The sequence below is a fragment of the Cottoperca gobio genome, chromosome 8 (genome assembly GCF_900634415.1).
Source record: "Cottoperca gobio chromosome 8, fCotGob3.1, whole genome shotgun sequence".
NCBI classification, from domain to species: Eukaryota; Metazoa; Chordata; class Actinopteri; order Perciformes; family Bovichtidae; genus Cottoperca; species Cottoperca gobio.
The window spans coordinates 22238871-22263137 of record NC_041362.1 but is presented as its reverse complement, the minus strand read 5'-3'; the positions used below and the strand labels follow the sequence as shown (position 1 = coordinate 22263137).

The 24267-nt window shown below is 41.7% G+C and overlaps 1 protein-coding gene across 2 annotated transcripts in view; it reads left to right on the top strand.

Annotated features, from left to right (window-relative positions):
* Nucleotides 1–13292, top strand: part of LOC115012554 (junction plakoglobin-like) — a 129646-nt gene extending 116354 nt beyond the window's left edge. For both annotated transcript variants that reach the window (XM_029438223.1, XM_029438222.1), the window contains 7 exons: nucleotides 1755–1907; nucleotides 2549–2668; nucleotides 3133–3283; nucleotides 4832–4953; nucleotides 6887–6929; nucleotides 9889–10028; nucleotides 11718–13292. In XM_029438223.1, the coding sequence (XP_029294083.1) occupies nucleotides 1755–1907; nucleotides 2549–2668; nucleotides 3133–3283; nucleotides 4832–4953; nucleotides 6887–6929; nucleotides 9889–10025 (726 nt within the window). In that variant the 3' untranslated portion in view covers nucleotides 10026–10028; nucleotides 11718–13292. The remainder of the gene's footprint in view (nucleotides 1–1754; nucleotides 1908–2548; nucleotides 2669–3132; nucleotides 3284–4831; nucleotides 4954–6886; nucleotides 6930–9888; nucleotides 10029–11717) is intronic.
* The last annotated feature ends 10975 nt before the right edge of the window (nucleotides 13293–24267 follow it).

Sequence of the window (24267 nt, the reverse complement as noted above, 5' to 3'; positions counted from 1 at the left end):
TTACAATATTTAGTTTGGTCTTTATCTGTATTTTTTAATGTTTCCTCTCTCCTCTCAGAGCTGCCAGTGTGGCTGTAATCTCTGTCTTGTTCCTCTATAATTTGAATACGACTTTCTGACCTCCCAACCCCGTCTGTGGCCCACTGGTTCCTACTGAAGACGTTATTAGTTTTAACAACACAAATATTTAGTTTCACTTATCACTATTTTCAGCGGCTGACTAATCCACAATTGGTGTTCTAGTGAGTTTTTCTGGCAGTAGGACGATGTATGTGCGGGTGTGTGGTCATGGTAATGAAGGAACATGTCACTTAGTGCAACAGTGTGGCTCATTTATGTGTTTTTACAACAATAAAGCTCTTGGCACAGAGGAAGTAGATATGTGAGGCTTTGATACACACACAATACTTGTTAGTAGATGGTTAGTCATTGTTGGTTCATATTGTGGCTCAGAGTGCAGAATAAACACAGAAGATCTATGTATAGACACAACTGATTCTAGATTGCACTAGCAACCACACTTCTCGCTCTTCTCTCTCAGTCGGACAGCCCTGGCAACTCAGGCATATTATATTAATGAACTGAGGCATTGGAGTTTAATGATGTGGAATGGTGAAATGGACAATGTGAAGGAAGCTTTACAGAGCCAGAGTTGGTGAAAGGCAGAGAGACAGAGGGGGGGGGGGGGGTTGAGATAGAGAAGCAGGAAGGGAAACAGGAAGTTGTGCTACTCCTAGTTGTTTAAAATGTCCTCCATGGTAAATGGACTAAAAATGCTTTTTAGCAAATCTTTTTTTACAGAGTCAGAGGCCACCCTACAACGTGCCATGCTTATCAGTAGTGACAAACATTCACACACATGGCCCTGCATCGGGAGCAGTTTGGGGTTCAGTATCTTGCCCAAGGACACTTCGACATGTTGACTGGTGGACGAATACTCTACCTCCTGAGCCCCAGCCGACCATATGCTGCAGATATGATATGATGATTTATTGTATTCCTCTGACTGTCTACATATCTTCAATTTACATCCAAACAAGATTTGTTGACCGGATATGTTTTCTAATTTTTCAATTCGAATGCTTTGCCCGAGTTTTGGTTCAGATACCAAAACATTACTTTTTATAATACACCAATACATTTATGTGTGTGAGGTACTAAACACATCTCGACATTTTTTTTTACTTAACAGTTTGTGTTACTGAGGGGTGATTTAATATGTAGATGCTGTGAACAGGGCTGTGGACCTGTTTAACTTTCCTCCAAACCTTCACATAAATAATTCCTCGCTATGATTTCTAATGTCCCTGCACTTGTACTGTGTTTACATTTTTGGGGAACTTTCCCAACACAGTTTGCACTGATGCTATTCCCTCTGAAATGTCTGAAGGGTAACTGACTATGCATATAGTGCTTTAAAAGTAAAATCCGAGCTTCTGTGGTGTACCAGCACTTTGCTGGTGTAGCAGTGAGACAGCTCTGAGCTCTTGTGGGAGTCGGCCCAGCTTTCTCCTCAGCAGTAAGCAAGAGCTCTATTTACGGAAAAGCTGTTAGATCTTTGTCCTCTTATCCCTGTGGTTTCCTGTGATATGATGCATCACACACTGCAGTGCATGCAGTTAGCTGAAGTTCCAAACAGTGTAACTGCTACTGCCATTTGAAGGAAACACATGTAAAGTTGCCTCTAAAGCTGACCCAAAGAGAGCCTGGAACATCCTGATGAGAAAGGTCTTTGATCTCTGTCCTTTCCTTAGGCAACAGTTGGTCTTATCCGGAACCTGGCGTTGTGCCCGGCCAATCAGGCGCCACTGAGGGAGGCAGGTGCTATTCCACGATTGGTCAACCTGCTGCTGAAGGCTCACCAGGACACACAGAGACATGCCTCCTCAGCACAGCAGACATACCAGGTCTGGACACACACACACACACACACACACACACACACACACACACACACACACACACACACACACACACACACACACACACACACACACACACACACACTGTGTGCCTGAACATGTATTGTACTAGTTATAAGTACGCTGTATGTGTACAAACGGATCTTAAACACATCTTCTTGCTGGTCTGGATCATTCATGTCACTGTCTTGAGCCAGGTTCACACTACACGACTTTCAAAGTCATCAGATCACTGTAATGTTCACACTACACGACTTGCTGTCAGGCAGTCGGGTGTCTGTTGTGTGGTTGTGGTTTCTACATGACTGACCTGTGACAAGGGGTCACACGCTACAGGATCTTTCATCAGGAGGAATCCCCGATGAGTATGTCTAGTCTACAAACTAGTTTTTTTTGCCACAAAATCACACGGAAAATTAAATAATACCATGCGAGTCAAACTTGTTGATTTTTGGCACTTCTTTACTATTTGGCTCCTCTCGGTTCAACAATAACTTTTTTCCTATTGCAACACATAGCACGCACAGTTACAGGCAACCGCTCCCTGAGGTTTACTCTAATTCGCTACATTTGGGGGGGCAAGTTTCATTCCTTATTGCTTTCTTTGATGTCTCTCTGTCTCTCAGGATGGTGTTCGTATGGAGGAAATAGTAGAGGGCTGCGCAGGAGCGCTTCACATTCTGGCCAGAGACCCCATGAGCAGAGGAGAGATTGCCAGCATGCAGACCATACCACTGTTTGTACAGGTACACTCACATGCATGCTATGGCATGAAGATATCAGGATGCACAAACTATAGAAACATCATGAACTTGAGGACAGTTGATAAAAAAAGATGATAAATGTTTGGAGGTGTCTGAGCAATGATCACAATTTAACACCTTGCGCCGGAAATTTTATTAAAATGTCAGTTGGTTATATCCAGCAAAAATCTTTTTTTTATTTTGAATCCTTGTTAGTTACCAAACATTTGTGACAGAAAAACAATTTGTTTGCAAGTAACCTGTGTTAGAAATACACCCCAAACTCTAAGATCACAGGTTTATGTATGTGTGTGTGTGTGTGTGTGTGTGTGTGTGTGTGTGTGTGTGTGTGGGTGGGTGGGTGAGTGGGTGGCTGTGTGTGTATGTGTGTGTGTGTGTGTGTGTGTGTGTGTGTGTGTGTGTGTGTGCTTGTGCGTGTGTGTTTGTGTGTGTGTGTGTGTGTCCAGCTGCTGTACTCTTATGTGGAGAACGTGAAGCGAGTATCGGCGGGTGTCCTGTGTGAGCTGGCCCTCGACAAACAGTCTGCAGAGCTCATTGACGCAGAGGGAGCATCAGCACCGCTCATGGAGCTCCTGCACTCCAACAACGAAGGAATTGGTATGAATCTCTCCTTTCAGCCACAGATGCACATCTCAACCAACGACACCAGATAATGCACGATGTGTGTGGTTTTACGCAAAGATATTTCAGACCAACATACAGTATGTGATGTACTGTGATCTAATATAACTTTAACTAATGGGGTTAGCCTTTTCTGTAATACATTGTCACTTAGTGTGTTTCCACCAACCTGTTTTTGTGCACGTTTTTCAATTTGTGCACAAAAAGCCTGAGTGAAAGTGCACAAAAACCAAGTCAGTTCATCTCCCGCAGAATTCTCAAAAAACGTAAAACTTTTTTTAAAGTATTTTCTCACTCTTCAGGCAGAACAGAAACTTGGTGCTGCCACTGCACAAGCAATCTGACTCCTTACTCGACTGGCTGGTTCTTAAGGCCCTGTCACACATATCCGTATGGCAGAAACGTATGTTGGCGTATATGAAAATACGTCCAACTTTTCATCAGATCGGATCGGAAAAGTGAACATATAAAGATACGCATGTCTAACATATTGATAGAGTATCACTTACTTATACAAAATGTATCAGATGAATACCCAACAAATGCATAACGTATACAAAAATATGGTGTATACAAAATATCGGCAATACGCTGGTTTATGTTGATATAAGGTAAGGTATAAGTAGTATCCGTTAAGAGCATGCGGTGTTACGCTGGGGTGCGTTGTTGAACGCTGATGTTTTGAGCATGTTCAAAATTACCGGACGTACCTAACGTGGGCTTCATAAGATATGCAGACGTTACGTTGCGTTAGACATACGTGAATACGGAATACAGTACGTGAATACTTACTTATGTAAATATAGTACATAAATACCTACGTGAATACCTACGTGACTACGTTAGAGGTACGTTAGATATAGGCTACGTCGGCTGACGGTGAATCCTACAGCCAATTTATTGATAACGAGTGGATAACCTATTTGTAACCTATGTTAAGACCTCTAAATTAAGTATTATGATTGCTTAAGCATTCACTTATTGTTTCTAACACATTATTGCAAGGTACTTCATAGTTTATCCCCACTCGTATGCAAAGCACTGGGGAGTTATTTTTGCCTGGCCTCTAGTCTGTGCTAGCCAAAAAGTTGATTATGCTTTTTTTCGCTATGAGTCTATAAGGAATCTTAGTGTTTCCTGCCATGTTGTGCAGCATTTCCAGCAGGTACCATAAAACAAATAGTTACTTTTTGGTATCGAATCTGGAATGGCTTATTTGAGTATCTTTAAAAATGACTGAATGTGATACAGCTGCCTGGATGCAAGCTGTGCCTGGGAACACAGTAAGGAAAGAAAGTCCCTGCCTTTATGTTGGGATTGGAGGTTGACCTTCATGTGGTATATGATGATGATTAGTTGAATTTGTCTTCATTCTGACACCAAATGTGTGGAGGAACTGAATATCCATGGTTTGGGTGAAATGAGTGCTTTAGAGTGCTACTACCTCAAAGAGCACAAATGAGAGCCTTCTTTTTTCCTTTCAATCTATTCATAAATGACTGTATTGTTGCTGTCTCCCTGCAGCCACATATGCTGCAGCAGTGCTGTTCCGAATTTCAGAGGATAAGAGTTCAGACTACAGGAAGAGAGTATCAGTGGAGCTCACACACTCGCTCTTCAAACATGACCCTGTCGCCTGGGAAATGGTAAGAATCCTGTGTGTGTGTAGATAAAGAGATGATGCCATCACACACATGTTTAACTTTAACACCATCCTAAGAAGATTCTGCAAAGTGACACCATAGATCACCTGAAATGTGTTTTAATAATTATACAAGTGCACTCACTCTTTAAAATAAAGTTTAATCTGGTCTTAACTAGCTTAATAGACCAATTTCCAACGTGATATTCCTTATAAAGAATCCAGAAAATCTAGTCCATGTGCAGTTTACAGACTTAAACAACTTAAACAAGACACTTTAGTTGAGAAGTTCCAGTCTAGTTTCAGAGCAAGGCATTACACTGAAACTGTTCTGGCGAGTTATATATTATCTCAGAATCAAATGAATAGAAAAATTACTTTCTATTCTTATCTATCGGGACTTCAGCATATCCTTCTACAAAATTCCCATTGGTTTGTTGGAATTATGGCTACGGGTCTCAGGCCCATCCCTAGACTGGTCTCTGTGTGACCTATCACATCCTAACTTTTATTCCTAATTCATCACAAAGGATGTACATTCCAAGGTTCTTTCCCGGGTCCACTGCTGTTCAGTCTTTATCCCCTGGGATCATCATCCATAATCAAAATATTGATTTTCATTACAATGTAGATGACCCCTAACTCTATATAGGTATTTACCTTGATTACACAAGTTCCATTTAATCCATTAAACAAATCCACGACTGACATCAATTCATGGATAAGGAAATGTTCAGCAACTGAATCAGGGCTAAACAGAAGTAATTGTTATTGGTACAAAAGAGTGAAACTGTGCCTACATCTTACTAAACTTGCATGTAATGTGTAATGTCAGAACATGACATGTTACCATCAACTCTGATCTCACTTTGCCCTCACATACAAATAACATAACTAGAACAACATTATTTAATTTAAAGAATATTGCTATGGTGATTATATTTTTTTCACTGCACACCAACAAGTGTTCTCAGTTATTCCGGCTGGTTAGGCCTCTGCTGTGAATTACATTACGTCACCAAAGTTAATTTACCATGAAGCAGGGATGGAAAGAGAACCAGAATATCATACTCAAGGAATTACATTTTATATTAAAAGTAAAACTACCCTAACCCTAGTAAATGTACTAAATGTTAGCAAGTTACATTTCTAAAATAAGTAATAGAATAAAACAAGTTTTGCAAATAAGATGTCATCTATCACATACTCTACATACACACACATACATTTACACTTTTAAGACATCTAACATCACCCATTTGTTGCTTACTATAAGTTTTCCTTTAGGCCATACAGACAAGCGTTTGTGAGAGATATGAATGCTAATACCTAGCTTAACACAACTCAAAAAATCTAAATCTATTAGGCTTTACTGGGATGATGTTATATTGTTGCCAAAGACGAAACTAGCTGTTTTTGAAAAATAGAGCATTTTGGTTATCTGAAGAAGAAATATCCTATAAAAGCAATGACCCTTTACGGATGATCGCACCGCTGGCTGCTGGATCGCAAAGATGGTATATGGTAAAAACAGAAAGAAGTGTACCAAACATTTCTCTCTAAATCTCTAAATACCAATTAGTTAATTTGTTGAGCTATGATAAAACATTTTAAAAGTTATAAACTGTTTCCAAGTTCACTTTTTCATCTACTTATATTTTTCTTATGTGAGCAATTGTTCAGTTAACTGATATTCTGTGAGAATTCTATTTGGTCAGTGGAATTTGGTTGGTAGGGGTTATCTCTGTGTGTGTGTGTGTGTGTGTGTGTGTGTGTGTGTGTGTGTGTGTGTGTGTGTGTGTGCATTTCTCCACCTTCACTGTCTCCCCTGTGATAAATACTTTATTGACCTGTCTGCTTTTGACAGAAACAGTGTTGCCATAGTGGTGTACACAAATCATTGATTCTTTTGTTCATCTCTGTCTGTTTCTCTCCAGGCCCATACTGCAATTCCTTTGGAGCCAACATACCTATGTGATGGTAAGTACTTGGATTTAAAGGGGAATATTCCCCAAAAACTTTTTTAATGCAATTACAAATACATATGTTGTGGGGTTTTAGCATCTCACACACTTACACAGGGCGTATGACTGGTGTGGTGACCGCTCACTGATGGTCATGTAATCTACAAGGCCAACACAACAGTGATATTTCTTCAGCAGTGATGTTTATTAGGATTTATCATTATACCTTTTTCAACAGTTTTGACCAAAGTTACCAGCAATGCTCATGTTGTTTTTACCTTGTGAGTCTGTGTGTTATGTATTTTGTGACTGCGATTCAGTCACAAATCTTTACAGGTGTGTAGTTGAATTTCATATTATAGGTCCAGTTCGCAGATGGCCGTGGTCCGAGCAAAGGGGGCTTGTCTCTGTGTGTGTGTATGTCTGTGTGCTACATGTGCATAGCATTATAGCAAGATGCAGTCATGAAACTTTACAGGTTATAGTTCGAAGACGAGCGTGGTCCAAGCAAGGACGCCAGAAGTATAGAGATAGGAAGTTGGGATGGGTCCATTGGCCACCCCACGTTACACTCCAATTTGCCGTTGCAGCTGGGGGGATCTTTAGTTTGCATTAGTTACTGAAACACTGTTGTCACCAAAGTGATTCCAGAAACATCACAACTGATGTTTAAATCCAGTGGGGCAAAACATATTTTTAAAGCTCATATTGACGTAAAACTGAAAGTGAGCACAACCAAAATGTGTTCTTAGTCTTGCTGAACTACAAAAACACACCGCCCAATAAGAAGCCTTAACATTACAGGGGGAGGTTGGGAATTACATTTTCACTAAGCTGCTCTGTAATTGAACCATTTTAACCATGTGGAAATACAGGATATGGTGTGTACAAGGACATTCAGCAGGACGAAGACAAAGCCAAAGTCAAGAACCATAAACAAAATGGAAATGTATAAATAAACAGTGTTTAAAGCAATGTGCCAAAATTTGTAAACAATGTCCAGTTGTTTACCGTATGAAGTAAATATGTAATGCAAAATTGTGCATTAATGTAACACAATGAGTTAGATTTGTAGACTGTGAACACAGCTGATCAGCACAGTGTCCTCCATCCATTTATACTCTAAAAGCACACAAACTGTTTTTGGTCCTCTTAGTGTTCTCCATCAAATGTGTGTGTGTGCGTGTGTGTGTGTGTGTGTGTGTGTATGTCTGTGTGTGTGTGATATCATGGGAGCAAAGACAGAAAGGTGAAAGGCACTTTGGAATGGAAACAGGAGGGATGGATGGTTAGAAGTCGACAGAGAAAGATAAATCAGAAGTACTTGGTAATCCTGATAATTAAATAACAGGATGTCTTGATGCCATGATCAGTAATGATATACAAAAACACATATCACGTAGTCCAGCTTTTTTGTTGTTGTTGCAAAAGTCTGTTTTTATTTTATATTTCACATTTTCTTCGATTGATGTTTTCATGTCCTTATCTCAATGTCAGTGTTTTCACCAGTGTCCATTCAAACTCCAGCCAATCACAGAGCTCTTCACCTTACCAGCAAGTGACTTTTGGAAAACTTAGAGGGAATATTCAGCACTTTTTTATGTAGAGGTTCAGCCAGTTTTGATGGTAAATGTGGTCCATTAAAGCAATAGCTTCCTTAGTGCATGCCATTTTAACCAAGAAAGCCCTGCTGGCAGTGCCTACATGTACCAGGATGCATAGCGCGTAAGCTTCTGTACAATGTCGTCCCTTTGTGCCGCTTCACGCTCTGTATAAGATACAGGAAACTGCCGTTGGTCTGAAGGAGCTGCAACATTTATTGCACACATTGCAAACTGATATTTTCAAAGCTAAACTTAAACTCTGCTCTGCCCCGATCGCTATCTCTCGTCCGCTCACACACTCCTTACAGCATACACTCTCTACAGTACTGCCTCTGCCCTTCTCCAAATGACCTACGCTACTCTTATAATAAGAGTAACCCTTGTATATGTACCGTCAACACTGTTTGGACAGCTACATAAAAAGTGGCAAATTTCTCTTTTGACCATTTATGGTCATAAATCGAGATCTGAAAGGGATCCGAGGACAATCCAACCCAATCCAACGTGTACAAATTGAACACTCCCAAACACAGAGACAACAGCTACGTTGGCAGCAGCACCAATAATTATGAGCTGCGATGAAAGCATGAGAGCAGCAGTATTTGTCCTTCTCGTCACAATTTACACTCTCTGTCTGTGATGATGATGATGATGATGACATTGCCAAGGGATGTGAATGAGCTTGATGCTATAATCTGGTACATTGCATCATCATTTATGTTTTTAACTGTACAGTATGTGTGTATGTGTGTGTGTGTGTGTGTGTGTGTGTGTGTGTGTGTGTGTATATGCATATATTTGTCTTATTTCAATACAATACAATATGGCAACACAGAAAGTAACACAATATATTTCTTTTAAATTTATTGAATATACATTACCAAACCAAATTATCAGAATTTATTAGAAAAAAAGAGATGTAATGGAGGACAATGAGAGACAAGAAGAGAAAGAGGGATACACAAGAGGAGCAGAAGAAGACAATGAAGGAGCAGAGGAGAGAACTGAAAAAGGATGTAAGCATGGAGGAAAGAGAGAAGAAGAAAGAGGAAGTTAAGGAAATAACTTATTCAGAGGTTTGAGAAATAATCAAAAACTGAATACAATTCTCCCCCTTCACTAAATTGTTCTTCTTCTCTCATTTCCTTTGTGTACATATGTTGTGCAAATCCCTTAATTTATAATGAATGCTTTAATTTCCATCCCATAAGCTATACGCAAACAGAAATGTAAAAACAACAATATGTGGTTTAACAGATCTTTGGTGAAACATCGAATATACACGTCACCAGTATGTTCTGGGTGATGTAAAGTGCGTCTGTAAAATGTATTTGGTTGACCAAGCTCTGCTCCTCTGTGTCTGTGTCTCAGAGTTAGATGGCTCTTACCCTGCCTATGGCTACACAGATCTGCCTCTGGACAGCCTGCCACTAGATCCTGAGCTCCACGAGCCCTACATCCCCGACATGACCTACGACCCAAGACAGGCCTACCAGGACCCACTCTAACAGGTAAACACACACAAACACACTTGTTTATTTATACACCACTTATCAATAACAAAGGCAATACAATAATAATTCAGGTGATTACTGTCATTTTTTGATAAAAACAAAGCCTAACACACTGTAATTAGGTCTTTGTCTTAACACGTGTAGAACACAAATTCTAAAGTACAGGCTAATAATACAGGTGTCACTGGTAGGGTGAACGTAAATGAGAAGAGTGTCCAAGAAATACGTCTGCAGATCTGATGATACGACCACAAAGTTGATAATAGATCTTTGGCCTAGGTTGTTCTGGTACCAAGTACACTTATGAACTACCTTAATCTCGAACATGGTGTTTCTTATGTTTAGCACAGTAGTCCAATAAGGAAACACCACTCAGGTTTAGATCAGGCAGGCCGTTTCTCCCAACCACTCCCCTCCAGGTTTCACCATCATTGCCCACATGAGCATTGAAGTCCCCCAGCAGAACTATATAGTCCCCACATGGTATCCTTTACAGGATGCCACCCAGACACTCAAAGCAGGGCTATTCTGAGCTGCTGTTTTGATGCATAAGCGCAAACAGTTAGATAATTCCTCTCAGGGATGACAATTGCCCAGAGGCAACCTTCTTGTGCCCTGGGGAGAACTCCAATACCGTGGTACTCAGCTGGGGGCTCGTGAATATCCACACACCCACTAGGTGCCTCTCAACCTGGACAATTCTGGAAGAGTTGGTAGTCCATCCCCTCTCCAGGTGTTTGGTCCCAGGACCAGTGCAATACGTAGAGGTAAGCCCAACTTTATCTAGTTGGAATCTCTCCACCTGCACCAGCTCTGGTTCTAGCCCCTAGAGCCAGTCTATAACGCGAGGGGGCAGCACAACTAGGTCCCCGCATGGCTTTCAATATACCTGACCCCAATGATCCCTGCTTGGGGTGGTCTGACAGCGCTCTGTGTCATTCATTCGGGCCCCATGGGTCAAGGCCCAGCCACCACTGTGCTTCAGAGTGTTGGTAGGTGTATTTCTGAACAGAGCCAGCTGTTTCCTCCTCCTTTTAGTGTTCTTTCTAAAGGCCCTGTCACACAGTGCCGTATGGCGGAACAGTATGCCGGTGTATACGGAATATCGGCAATACGCTGGTGTACGTTGTTGAACACTGAGGCTGTGAAACGTTTTTGAACATGTTCAAAAAAATGTTCACGGCCTCAGTGTTCAACAACGTACACCAGCGTATTCCGATATTCCGTATACACCGTAATAGTTTCCGCCATACGGCGAAGGAATACGCTAGGAATGCGTTATGCCTCTGTTGGGCATTCGTCGAATATGTTGGCCATTCGCTCTGATACGTTTGTATAAGTACGTGATACGCTATCAATAGGCTCTTTATATGTTCATATACGTTGTATGCTCATTTTCATATGCGCCAGCATAAGTTTCTGCCATACGGCACTGTGTTACAGGGCCTTAAGCTAGGCTCACCACATCCATGCCCGTCAGCTCCGTACTTGACACACAGACTTGAGATTGATATTGATCTTCTAATACCACTCTGGAAAGAAAGTAAATAAGCTTTCTTCTAAATTGTTGAACTAGAGTCCCTAACTAATATGCCTCAATGCTGTTATTTTATAATTCTTCTCATGTTTTTGAATTAGGTTTAGTTAATGGTCATGCTTGACAATATTTGCTGTTTTTTGTTGCAGGAGAATAAAACAGACATGGTGAAAGAAATCGAGAGAATGAGCAAATCACGGGCAGAAAGACTGGAGGGATGGATGGAGGAAGAAGGAGATTGGAGTTTTTAATCACAAAGTGAATCAGCCCTTTCCAAAAGGTGGAAAAAAAATCCCATTTGTCAATCATGAACTATCAAAAGAGGTTGCTTATTAAAAAGAGGTTTATTGTTTCTGTAAATGAAATATGTAACTTTATTATAATGTTTTACTGTGGGGTGGAAGTGGGGGGGTGTCTGAAGTTTTGAGGCATTGTTACACGGGTAACCTTTTGAAGCAATCAAATTAGGCAATTATTCATTACAGTTTGTGATGCGCAGGACAAGCAGGAGGGGCTTTACCAAACTAAACTGATAATCCTGAAGTGTTTCAGCATTTCATCTATAAAGACATTACTAGTTAGAGAGAATTTGAATTTGATGAAATGTTACAACACCATCGTTAAAGTGTGACGTAAGTACGGCAATGCCTGTTGTGATAAACAGGTTTTTGCCCACATGTGGATACCTCATGTTTAATTTTTTACTGAAATCACAGAAACATTCACTATGAAAACTATTAACAACTCAGATCTTTGCTTTCAAAACACATATCATTTAAAAGTAATAGATTTAGTCCCTGATGGGCATTAATGCCAATCACCATTGCTACCAAATGCTACCCGTGTATCCAAGCCTCTAGCTGCTGTCTTTTAGATGTCTCCTCTGTGTATTTGAACAGTGCACATGTCCCAGGGTGTCCATGTGTGGTTGTTGCATGGTAGTATTGTGTACTCATTTAAATATTCTTCACCTTTACATACTGAAAAAAATAGACATCTGGGTTTTACAAGCCCATTTGGATTACTCCAGCCATTTGGAAAACCTCAGTGAGGAACTGGTCTACAAATCCCACCATACCCCAGCCTCACTTTCACCGGGAGGAAATTCTGTTCAAATGTCCACAGGAAATTGACTACAAATCAATTTGGCATCTTTGGCATCAGACTACACATCCCGTCATTTTCCAGTTGGAATCTTCAGTTGAAATAGACTCAGCTCTCTGACCCGCTTGTACACACCTTTGTGGGTGCCATGAGTACACTGCAGAGTAAATATACAATGGTACTTGCACCATGTACACATACAGTAATGACACATTACTTTTGTACGAGGGTAGGTGGATCATAGACATGTGTTGATAACTGTATGACACTGTCAATATATAACAAAATAATACTTGCTGCTGCTCACAGCATGTATTAAAGATCCAGTCTCTGATTGGTGTGCAGCACCTTTTTCTACCTAACCATCACATCATAATACAGTCTACAAGGTCTACATATGTGGACATTGTGGACAGTTGGGGCACAAAATGCTCTGGGCGCCAGGGGCAACTGGGCTTGTACAGTACAAGGCTGCTGTTTTTGGCTGCAATCCCAACAACAGCAGCCTTAGCCTGAAATGTTAAGAAAGCACAATTACAATGACTTATCAATTGCTGAAGCAATCTACCACAACTATACTGTTCCTGAATCTGAACATCATTAAATTTTATTATTTTCAACTGTTTTGGTATACATTTATTCTTCTGGCATGAAGGACTATCCAAAAGGTATGGAAGATTTAAGATGTCAATATTAAAAGAAATCAAACAAATAAATGAAGTGATACATAATATGTATTTTTTTATTGTATGCATTTACTTTGTAATAATTAAATGAAAACATTTAAGAACAATTACTTTTTTAATTTGGCATGAAAAGAAGAACTTTTAAGATATATTTTTATTCAATTATGACAGTAAATGCACACATAAAAAGGAAATACATATAACAATGTGAATTGTGTTTTACTTTACTTTTAATTTATTTGTTGTATTTAATTTAATTTAGGCAACTTAAATCTTCAACAGTAAAGGGTTATATTTTCTTAGTACAGGACATTGTTTTTTTGGTTTTTGATAATATAACTGAAAGTTATTTCTGAGATCTGTGAACTCGGTTCAATGGGGCAAGAAACACAAACACATGTGAACTGATGTTTTGTTTTCTCAGGAATCACTTGAATGAAAATAAAAACTCAAGTTGGAAAAAAGAGCAGTTTTCTGTAAAGACTAAAGGCCCTGTCACACATATCTGTATGGCAGAAACGTATGCTGAGTCCAAATACGTCCAAATTTTCATCGGATTGGATCGGAAAAGTGAACGTACACAGATACGCATGTCTAACCTATTGATAGCGTATCACTTACGTATACAAAATGTATCAGACAAATACCCAATGAATGCTTAACGTATACAAAAATATGGTGTATAGAAAATATCAGCAATGCGCTGGTTTACGTTGATATAAGGTAAATCATAAGTAGTATTCGTTAAGAGCACACTGTGTTAAGCTGGGGTGCGTTTTTGAACGCTGAGTCTGTGAAAATGTTTTGAGCATGTTCAAAATTACCGGACGTACCCAACGTGTGCTTCATAAGTTATGCAGACGTTACACATAAGTTACGTTACGTTAGATATACGTGAATACAGAATACGTACGTGAATACTTACCTACGTAAATACAGTACGTGTATACTCACCTACGTAAATACAGTACGTGAATACTTACCTACGTAAATACAGTACATAAATACCTACGTGAATACAGTATGTGAATTTATTAGAGGTACGTTAGATATAGGCTATGTCAGCTGACGGTGAACCCTACAGCCAACTTATTGATAACGAGTGGATAACCTATTCGTAACCTATGTTAAGTTTATCCCTGACGACGGAGTAACTTATTAAACGTGTTTCTACAGTACAGCTAGCGTTCAGCATTTTAGCCGTTCTCCAGCATCAGCGTGACGCAAACCAAATGGCACTTTTCCAGCTCCGTTAGCAAGACGCTCTGATACGTCGTATCTGATAATTATCCTCTTAGCGGGTGCAGGTACAGTACAGCTAGCGTTCAGCTGAGGTTTTGGGAGCTTATTGGGGTTTGAATATAGTATATAGGGTCCCTGTGAGTAACTCATCCTCACTTCTTCACAGCACATCTTGATGAACACATCAACCCATCATCAGAGAGCATGGAGGATGCTGAGAGGCTGCGACAAGAGTACATTCTAGCCGTTCTCCAGCATTAGCATGACGTGAACCAAATGGCACTTTTCCAGCTCCGTTGGCCAGACGCTCTGATACGTTTTAAATAAGTGATAGGCTATCAATAGGTTTGATATACATATAATAATGTGTTATGTATAACGTTATGTATACGTCAGCTACAACACCGCTGTGGAAAAGTTGGACGTATTTGGACTCTGACTAATTTTGAGCTAATTTTCATATACGCCAGCATACGTTTCTGCCATACGGAACTGTGTGACAGGGCCGTATGTCTGCCATGTTCAGCGCATCGTCTGCGTCCTTCAAACGATCACAACTTACCCTTAATTTATATCAACGTATTGCCGATATTTCGTATGTGCTGGCATGCGTTTCTGTCATAATGATATGTGTGTGACAGGACCTTAATATCATAGAGCCATGTAGTGCGTAGAGAAGTAGGCACATTCTAGGGCCTTTCACAGTATAGTCAACCTTAGGCTAAGACTGCTGTTAGACTGTTAGGCTGGCACTTCCTGGTTAGTTAGTGAGAATGTACAGTATATGACCATGAGCTAACTAAACCCACCCCAGAGTTATCTCCAAAAACAAGTTGAAATGGGAGGAGAACCAAAGCAATAATCATTGTGCAATCAAATCCCAACAAGGCATGTGCTGTGGTGGTAAACCTGGACAACAATTAGTGTTCCCCAATGTTTGTTTTTGTTGTGTGCTGTTTCTTGTAATTGTCCTAAAAAAATATCTGAACTTCCTCCAGAGCAGAGCCCAAATTCAATTCCCAGAACTTTTTCCCAAAATGGGCAGAAAACCTTGAAATCACAAGCAGAACCTGTGACAATATAGTTCCTGCAGTCTGGGGTTTAGGTTGGTTCAGGACTCGTAAATGAAGATATATATCACTATTTCTACTTACATAACAAAGACTTGGATAGAGTCATTATTGTCCCCTGAGAAGCAAGCATCCTTAATATTCACTGAAGAAGTGACCATACTGGTGTAATGCATTGAACCACTGTGCTTTAGATATTATGTTAGAAAATGGAAAACGTTACATGACCAAGTCTTTAGGAGATAGTGTTAAGATTTGTGAATGCAACAAGAGTACATTCAAATGTCTGACTGACGGCTAATGAAAGGAAATAACAGTGTTTTCACCACCACTATCATATTGAAAGAGGTCCATCCATCCATCGTCTACCGCTTATCCGGGATCGGGTCGCGGGGGCAGCAGCTCCAGTAAGGTACCCCAATCTTCCCTTCTCCGGGCCACATCCTCCAGCTCCGACTGGGGGATCCTGAGGCGTTCCCAGGCCAGTGAGGAGATATAATCTCTCCACCGAGTCCTGGGTCTTCCCCGGGGTCTCCTCCCAGCTGGACGTGCCTGGAACACCTCCCTAGGGAGGCGCCCAGGTGGCATCCTTACTAGATGCCCGAACCACCTCAACTGGCTCCTTTCAACGTAAAGGAGCAGCGGCTCTACTCCGAGTCTCTCACGGATGGCTGAGCTTCTCACCCTATCTCCAAGGGAGACGCCAGCCACCCGTCTGAGAAAACCCATTTCGGCCGCTTGTACCCGTGATCTCGTTCTTTCGGTCATGACCCAGCCTTCATGACCATAGGTGAGGGTAGGAACGAAGATCGACTGGTATATTGAGAGCTTTGCCTTCTGGCTCAGCTCTCTTTTCGTCACAACGGTGCGGTAAAGTGACTGTAATACCGCCCCCGCTGCGCCGATTCTCCGGCCAATCTCTCGCTCCATTGTCCCCTCACTCGCGAACAAGACCCCGAGGTACTTGAACTCCTTCACTTGGGGTAATGGCTCATTCCCTACCCGGAGTAGGCAATCCACCGGTTTCCTGCTGAGAGCCATGGCCTCAGATTTGGAGGTGCTGATCCTCATCCCAACCGCTGCACACTCGGCTGCGAACCGATCCAGTGAGTGTTGAAGGTCACAGACCGATGATGCCATAAGGACCACATCATCTGCAAAGAGCAGCGATGAGATCCTCAGGTCACCGAACTGCAACCCCTCTCCTCCACGACTACGCCTCGATATCCCATCCATGAACATCACGAACAGGATTGGTGGTAAAGCGCAGCCCTGGCGGAGGCCAACATTCACGGGAAACGAGTCCGACTTACTGCCGAGTATCCGGACACAACTCTCGCTTTGGGCGTACAGGGATTGGATGGCCCTCAAAAGTGACCCCCTCACCCCATACTCCCGCAGCACCTCCCACAGTATCACCCGGGGGACCCGGTCATACGCCTTCTCCAGATCCACAAAACACATGTAGACCGGATGGGCGTACTCCCAGGCCCCCTCCAGGATCCTTGCAAGAGTAAAGAGTTGGTCTGTTGTTCCACGACCAGGACGGAATCCGCATTGTTCCTCTTCAATCAGAGGTTCGACTACCGGCCGAACCCTCCTTTCCAGTACCTTGGAGTAGACTTTACCAGGGAGGCTGAGAAGTGTGATACCCCTGTAGTTGGCACACACTCTCTGGTCCCCCTTTTTAAATAGGGGAACCACCACCCCGGTCTGCCAACCCCTAGGCACTGTCCCAGACTTCCACGCAATGTTGACGAGGCGTGTCAACCAAGACAGCCCCTCAACACCCAAAGCCTTCAGCATTTCTGGACGGATCTCATCAACCCCTGCGGCTTTGCCACTGTGGAGTTGTTTGACTACCTCAGTGACTTCCATCAGGGAAATTGACGATGATCCCCCATCAGCTTCCAGCTCTGCCTCAACCATAGAGGGCGTGTTAGTCGGATTCAGGAGTTCCTCAAAGTGCTCCTTCCAGCGGCCGATAACCTTCTCAGTTGAAGTCAGCAGGGTCCCACCCTTGCTGTACACAGCTTGGATGGTTCCTCGCTTCCCCCTCCTGAGGTGCCGGATGGTTTTCCAGAAGCACCTTGGTGCCGACCGAAAGTCCTTCTCCATAGCTTCTCCGAACTTCTCCCACACCCGCTGCTTTGCCTCTGACACGGCAGAAGCTGCCGCCCTTCTAGTCCTTCGATACCCTGCAACTGTTTCCGGAGTCCTCCCGGATAACATAACCCGGAAGGACTCCTTCTTCAGTCGGACGGCTTCCCTGACCACCGGGGTCCACCACGGTGTTCGAGGGTTACCGCCCCTTGAGGCACCTAAGACCTTGAGACCACAGCTCATCACCGCAGCTTCAGCAATAGAGGTTTTGAACATCGCCCACTCAGGTTCAATGCCCCCAACCTCCACAGGGATGGCTGAAAAGCTCCGCCGGAGGTGTGAGTTAAAGATCCCCAGGACAGGGGCTTCCTCCAGACGTTCCCAGTTCACCCGCACTACCCGTTTGGGTTTACCAGGTCTGTCCAGAGTCTTCCCCCACCCCTTGATCCAACTCACCACCAGATGGTGATCAGTCGACAGCTCCGCCCCTCTCTTCACCCGAGTGTCCAAAACATGCGGCCTCAGATCAGATGATACGATTACGAAATCGATCATTGACCTTTGGCCTAGGGTGCTCTGGTACCACGTGCACTTATGAGCATCCTTATGTTCGAACATGGTGTTTGTTATGGCCATTCCATGACTAGCACAGAAGTCCAACAACAAACGACCGTTCGGGTTTAGATCAGGGAGGCCCTTCCTCCCAATCACGCCTCTCCAGGTGTCTCCATCATTTCCCACGTGTGCGTTGAAGTCTCCCAGCAAGACTACGGAGTCCCCTACTGGAGCCACCTGCAGGGCTCCATTCAGGGTCTCCAAGAAGGCCGAATACTCAGAACTGCGGTTTGGGGCATAGGCACAAACAACAGTCAGAGTTTTCCCCCCCATAACCCGAAGGCGTAGGGAGGCGACCCTCTCGTCCACCGGGATAAACTCCAACGTGGCGGCGCTCAGCCGGGGGCTAGTGAGTATCCCCACCCCGGCCCGAGGCCTCACACCTTGGGCAACTCCGGAGAAGAATAGAGTCCAACCCCTATCCAGGAGTACGGTTCCAGAGCCAAGACTGTGCGTGGAGGTAAGCCCCACCAGATCCAACTGGTAGCGATCCACCTCCCGCACTAGTTCCGGCTCCTTCCCCCACAGAGAGGTGACGTTCCACGTCCCCAGAGCCAGCCTCTGCTGCCCGGGTCTGGTCCGTCGAGGTCCCTGACCATCACTGCCACCCGTGTGACAGCGCACCCGACCCCAGCGGTTTTTCCCATGAGTGGTGGGCCCACAGGATGGATGGATGGGAGGCACCACGTAGCTTCTTCGGGCTGTGCCCGACCGGGCTCCGTGGCAAACCCGGCCACCAGGCGCTCGCTGTCGGGCCCTCCCTCTGGGCCTGGCTCCAGACGGGGGCCCCGGGCTTCCTCCGGGCAGGGTCTCTCCTTTCCTTTCCCTTTCTTTCATGAAGTCGTTTTTGAACCATTCTTAGTCTGGCCCCTCGCCTGAGACCAATTTGCCTTGGGAGACCCTACCAGGAGCACTAGGCTCCAGACAACACAGCTCTCAGGTTCATAGGGACACACAAACCTCTCCACCACGATAAGGTGATGGTTCCCAGAGAGGATATTGAAAGAGGTATTTTTTATTATTAGTACGTATGACTGTGAGTTTGTGTGGTATTTAAACAACGGAGAAGGTGGGCCTGAATAGAGGGAGAGAGAAGTTTCAGCTGAGCAAATATGACCAATAGTGCCCCCTGCTGCTGAGAAAATCCTCATTCATGTTTTTCTACTAGTAAAACATATTTTCATGAGAAATTATAAGCATGAACTGAACCAGAATATAATATTTGAAAACAATATGACAGATTCAATGGCAATATCCCAATATAATTTACACTACTTACAATCAATACAGAATCTAGGTATAACTTCTCTATGATATGTAGCGCTGTAAACTATAACATATAATGTAGAAACATTTAGTCACATTTGAGGCTGACATTCAGCGACTGACTTCAGTGACATCTGGTCCCCTGTAGATCTGTACTGAAAACACAGACCCACCTGCTTACCTGGTAACATAAAATCTATACCTTATCTGGATCAGGGAAAACACATGATAACACACAACACTTTGTAATAGAATGGGCCGGACCACATCTGGAGGGTGTCTGGGTAGATCGGCTCCCTGACATCTGTACAGTTCGATAACATTCTTTAGAAGAAAATCCTGCTTTCTCAAACTGTCTTTCAAAAAGCTACAGACAGGCTCTGCAGAAGAAAAATGGCAGAGCCAAACAGCAGCATCACTTCAGGAGACTCTTGACGGAATGCAAAGACATTAGTCATCTGACCAACAGCATGACAGTGGTATTAGCCGAGCTAGCATTAATAATAGCAAGCTTCTCCATCGGCACCGATTCCCCTCTTACTATATAATTAGTGTGAGCCTAGTTAGCAGATGACTTCAACTGTCTGCTTCTTTTCCCAGACACCTGCACTCAATTGGCTGATTTGAATCATGTTTATCAGTTCAGTACAGTTCAAAGATTAGCAATAGTAGTAATAGTTTCTTCACTTTTTCTTCCTGAGGTAAGCGTTTTTTCATTGCATACAACAGTAAGGTAAGGGCATCAGAGTTCTTATGGCTGTGATGCCCAGTGCTTAGACTGTCTTCAGTTCTGCAAAGTGTCACGTTCTACTACTAAAAGCTACTGATTTGTTCAGTTGCTGAAGATTTGTTCGTACATGTGCTGAACACTTCTACTTGCTGGAAACACAGTTACACCTTGACAATCGTCAGTCAGGTTTCCTTCCTCCTTATTTTTGTAGTTTTGAAAAGGACAGAGGTTGGTTTCTGACATATGCTTAAGATGACATCAAAATGTCAAGGCTAACGTCCCTCTGTAAGGTGATGATCGTACACAAAGTGACTTCAGTGTACAGTGGCTGCCAACGATACCAAAAGTAAATGCTAAATATTTAATATCTGCTCTCTCTGTGCCAGCTACTACTACCAAGATTACCAACCATTCAGTTAAAGCCTGTTAACTGACGTGGAAAATATGCAATCATTAAAAGTTAGCTAAGTTAGCTGTATGAATGTCAACTGACATGTGGTGCTCTGTTACCAGTGAGGACTGTCAGGGATGTATGGCACATGGAGAGGGAATTGATAAGGACACCTTGGATGTGGGTTGAGAACTTGTCTTGACACGTTGAGCAGAGGTCTCTCTCATTAAAGAGTACGTCAAGGTAAAACTTTGCAACAATTGATACACATGGAGGAAAGAAATGTGTTGGATAATGTTGAAAGGTGAATACCATGACATCACATTTAAAGTCAACATTGACATTGTTTTCCAATTTAGAAAAAATGAAATCCAGCTATAAATATTCTGTTTGAGTTAGCTGTTAGCTAGATGAACAATCAAGCAGATATGGAGATATGAAGGGAAAATGAAGGACAAGGATGAAACTGTGTAGCATATATCTGTATATTTTGTATTTTAATATGCATTTTTCAAATTTGTTTTTATTTCAAATAAATGAAATAATGAATACACCAGCCTAAGTTTCCTGTTCTTTCATTTCCTGTTCTGTTTTTACATAATAACCATACAAAACATCATACATGATTTCACAATATTTAGCCATTTTAAAACTGAGGAAATAGTTTGTAAATAGACCAAGACTATTAACATATGGTTTGATGCTTATTGTGAGTGTATGCTTGTAAAACACCACAAATATGATCATGAAAATACACATAATAATAGAAGTTTCAAATCACTAGTAAAAGCAACAAATCAAATGAACCACTGAGGGAAAATGAACAGATGGTTGTAAGATATATGGAGAAAATATTCAGACTCTCTGTGTGTATTCAAAGTGGTCAGCTGGTCGATGGTCGTATTGCAAGTCCAAGAGAAACACTTCTCATGTGATGCAGTGCAACATCCACAAGGTGGGGCACCAGAACCAACTAAAGATAAGCCTCTGCACAGACTCACAGTACAGAACATCCATCTCAGGCCAAGATTGATACTGTATGTATATGAGTCTAATGAAAACAAAACTATTTTAGAACAACGTCAAGGTGTCACAAATGTTGTTCGCCTCACTCTGAACTGTGTGAGCACCCCCACATTTCCTGCCAGCTCCCTGTGAACTCCTGTCCCATGAGGGAACTTACCTGTTGTAGTGTGTTATTGGTCGAGCGAGCAGGCAGAGAGACATTTGGTGGCGTTATAGAAATTATTTGCTCAACACGGTGAACACCTGTAAAAGTGATTTCAATGTGTTGAAAATGTTTGAACTCGCAGCGAAGGCAGAAACACAAAAAACTTGATGACACATTTATTAAACATAAACAAAATATATTTGGTGATGCTTTTCTATAATAGGATTTCCTTTTCTAATAACTTCCACTGAAGTTTCTGGAATAAACTTTGCTTTATACTACTGATTATCTGAGTTACAGTATTTGCATATAGTTGGTTATTTTGAGTTTAGTAGTTCCAAATACAATTAAAAAAACGGCTTCATGTAAACTCAAGTAAGTGTCCTTTTATTAACTTTATAATACACATACAGTATGTTGGATTTAGCACTTTGGCATGCTCAGAAGACACAAGCCTCCACAGCACTGTCAAAAAAACAAAACAGATACTAAAAATATTTATTTAGTTAAATTGTATTTGCCATGAAAGATTAAATGCTGTTTGTAAGCCTTCTCTACACTGCCTGGGATACAACACATATGTTTTAATGAATGAACTCAAGTGTTTATGAAGATTATATATTGTAAGTACAATATCATACACTATATTTTTTTATTTTAATGTATTTATTATTATAGGAAAATATTAAATATAATATAATAAATAGAGTTAAACTGGTTTACAGCAGGTTCCTGTTCTGCAGCTCATAAAAGACTGAATCCCATTACAATACATAATAAGATAAACAAGAGAACAACATGAACATCTACACTGACGTTACAAATTAAATGACTCCTCAAAATAATATATGAGATTTGTATAAGTGGTTGTATGTTTGTCCTTCCATTAATACTGCTGTTGTGAGGCGGTACTGGAATAAATGCATGTGAAATGAAAGTCGTGACGTGTTCTGTCCCACACGATGTAGTTGATGTTATGTACTGTGTCCATTAATGACAAGCTATAATAAAGTTAAAGAGCTCAGTGTTTGCGTCCATGAGGAGGAATCAAATAAAAACTCTCTTTCTCTCTTAACATTTCTTCACCCTGAATTGCAGAATTAATAAGCAGTTAGAATTATATCTCCATCACATGACCTGCTATGCATTAATTATTGATCACCTGTTTCTACGCTAGCGAGACATAATTACTTTCTGTAATGTCAACCTTTCATCAAATTTAAACATTTATATTGCTTATCTTTCTGCCTAACCCCCTGGCTAAATTTTTCTAATGACACTAATCAAATTCGGTGAGAGAGTAATTCTTCTCTTTGCTTCAATTAGAAAGCAGGGATGACATGCATATTTCACTTAATCCCAAAGTACTTCACTTCCAGCGAGGTGAAATGATGAATAATGACTGCTGTTCCTCCTTCCTCTTGTCTGATGGTGCACTGATGGTCGGGAAAGCATTTGCTCAATAAATGTATTAAAGAGCTCTGCTACATGGATGCACATTTATTCATTTAACACATCTAATGAAGCCCAACTCTTACCTTCAAAGACATAACACCATTTAACACCATAATACAATACAACCCAAATAATTCAGATACGACCTCATTTAAAAACAAAGGAAAATTCAGATATTAGCCTCATCTCAAACATAAATCCAAATTTAAGAGAGCTTTAAGCATCTGACTTTAAAAAGAGAAAGAAATGTATTTATAGTTTATGCACATGTCTACAGCCTCTAGATCAGGGGTCGGGAACCTTTTTGGCTGGGAGAGCCATAAAAGCCAAATATGCTTTTATGTATTTCCTTGAGAGCCATATATGTAATCAAATTGAATGCAACTTTATGCGTGCATTTTTTAAGTATAACACGTCTCCGGGTACTAAAAGCGCTATCAGTGTTTCATTGAACAGGTGGTCTTTTATTAAATGAACTAAATGCTTATGTTATTTATCTCATTCATGAGCACGTTTCAGTGTTTACTGAACGGGTATCAAACTCAAGGCAATTATATTCAGCCCGCGAGAAAATATCATATGTCTATCATAACTGGCCCGCCAGTTTTGGTAATTAAATCAATGCATGGCACAACCACGGGAAATACATATTTGAGGAAGTATCTAAATGTGTGAATGGAGTGAAACTGCCCCGGGACAAACTGACGACAGGTGGAGCGCCTGCGATATGATGAAAAGAGCGGATTAGTGAGCAGGATGCGGGAGAAGATGCAGCTGACGGTGTATCAGGTATTAGTCTTTTTTTTGTCTGTTCTGTCTATATTTTGTATATATTGTTAAGTTTTTATATATTTGATGATTAGCAC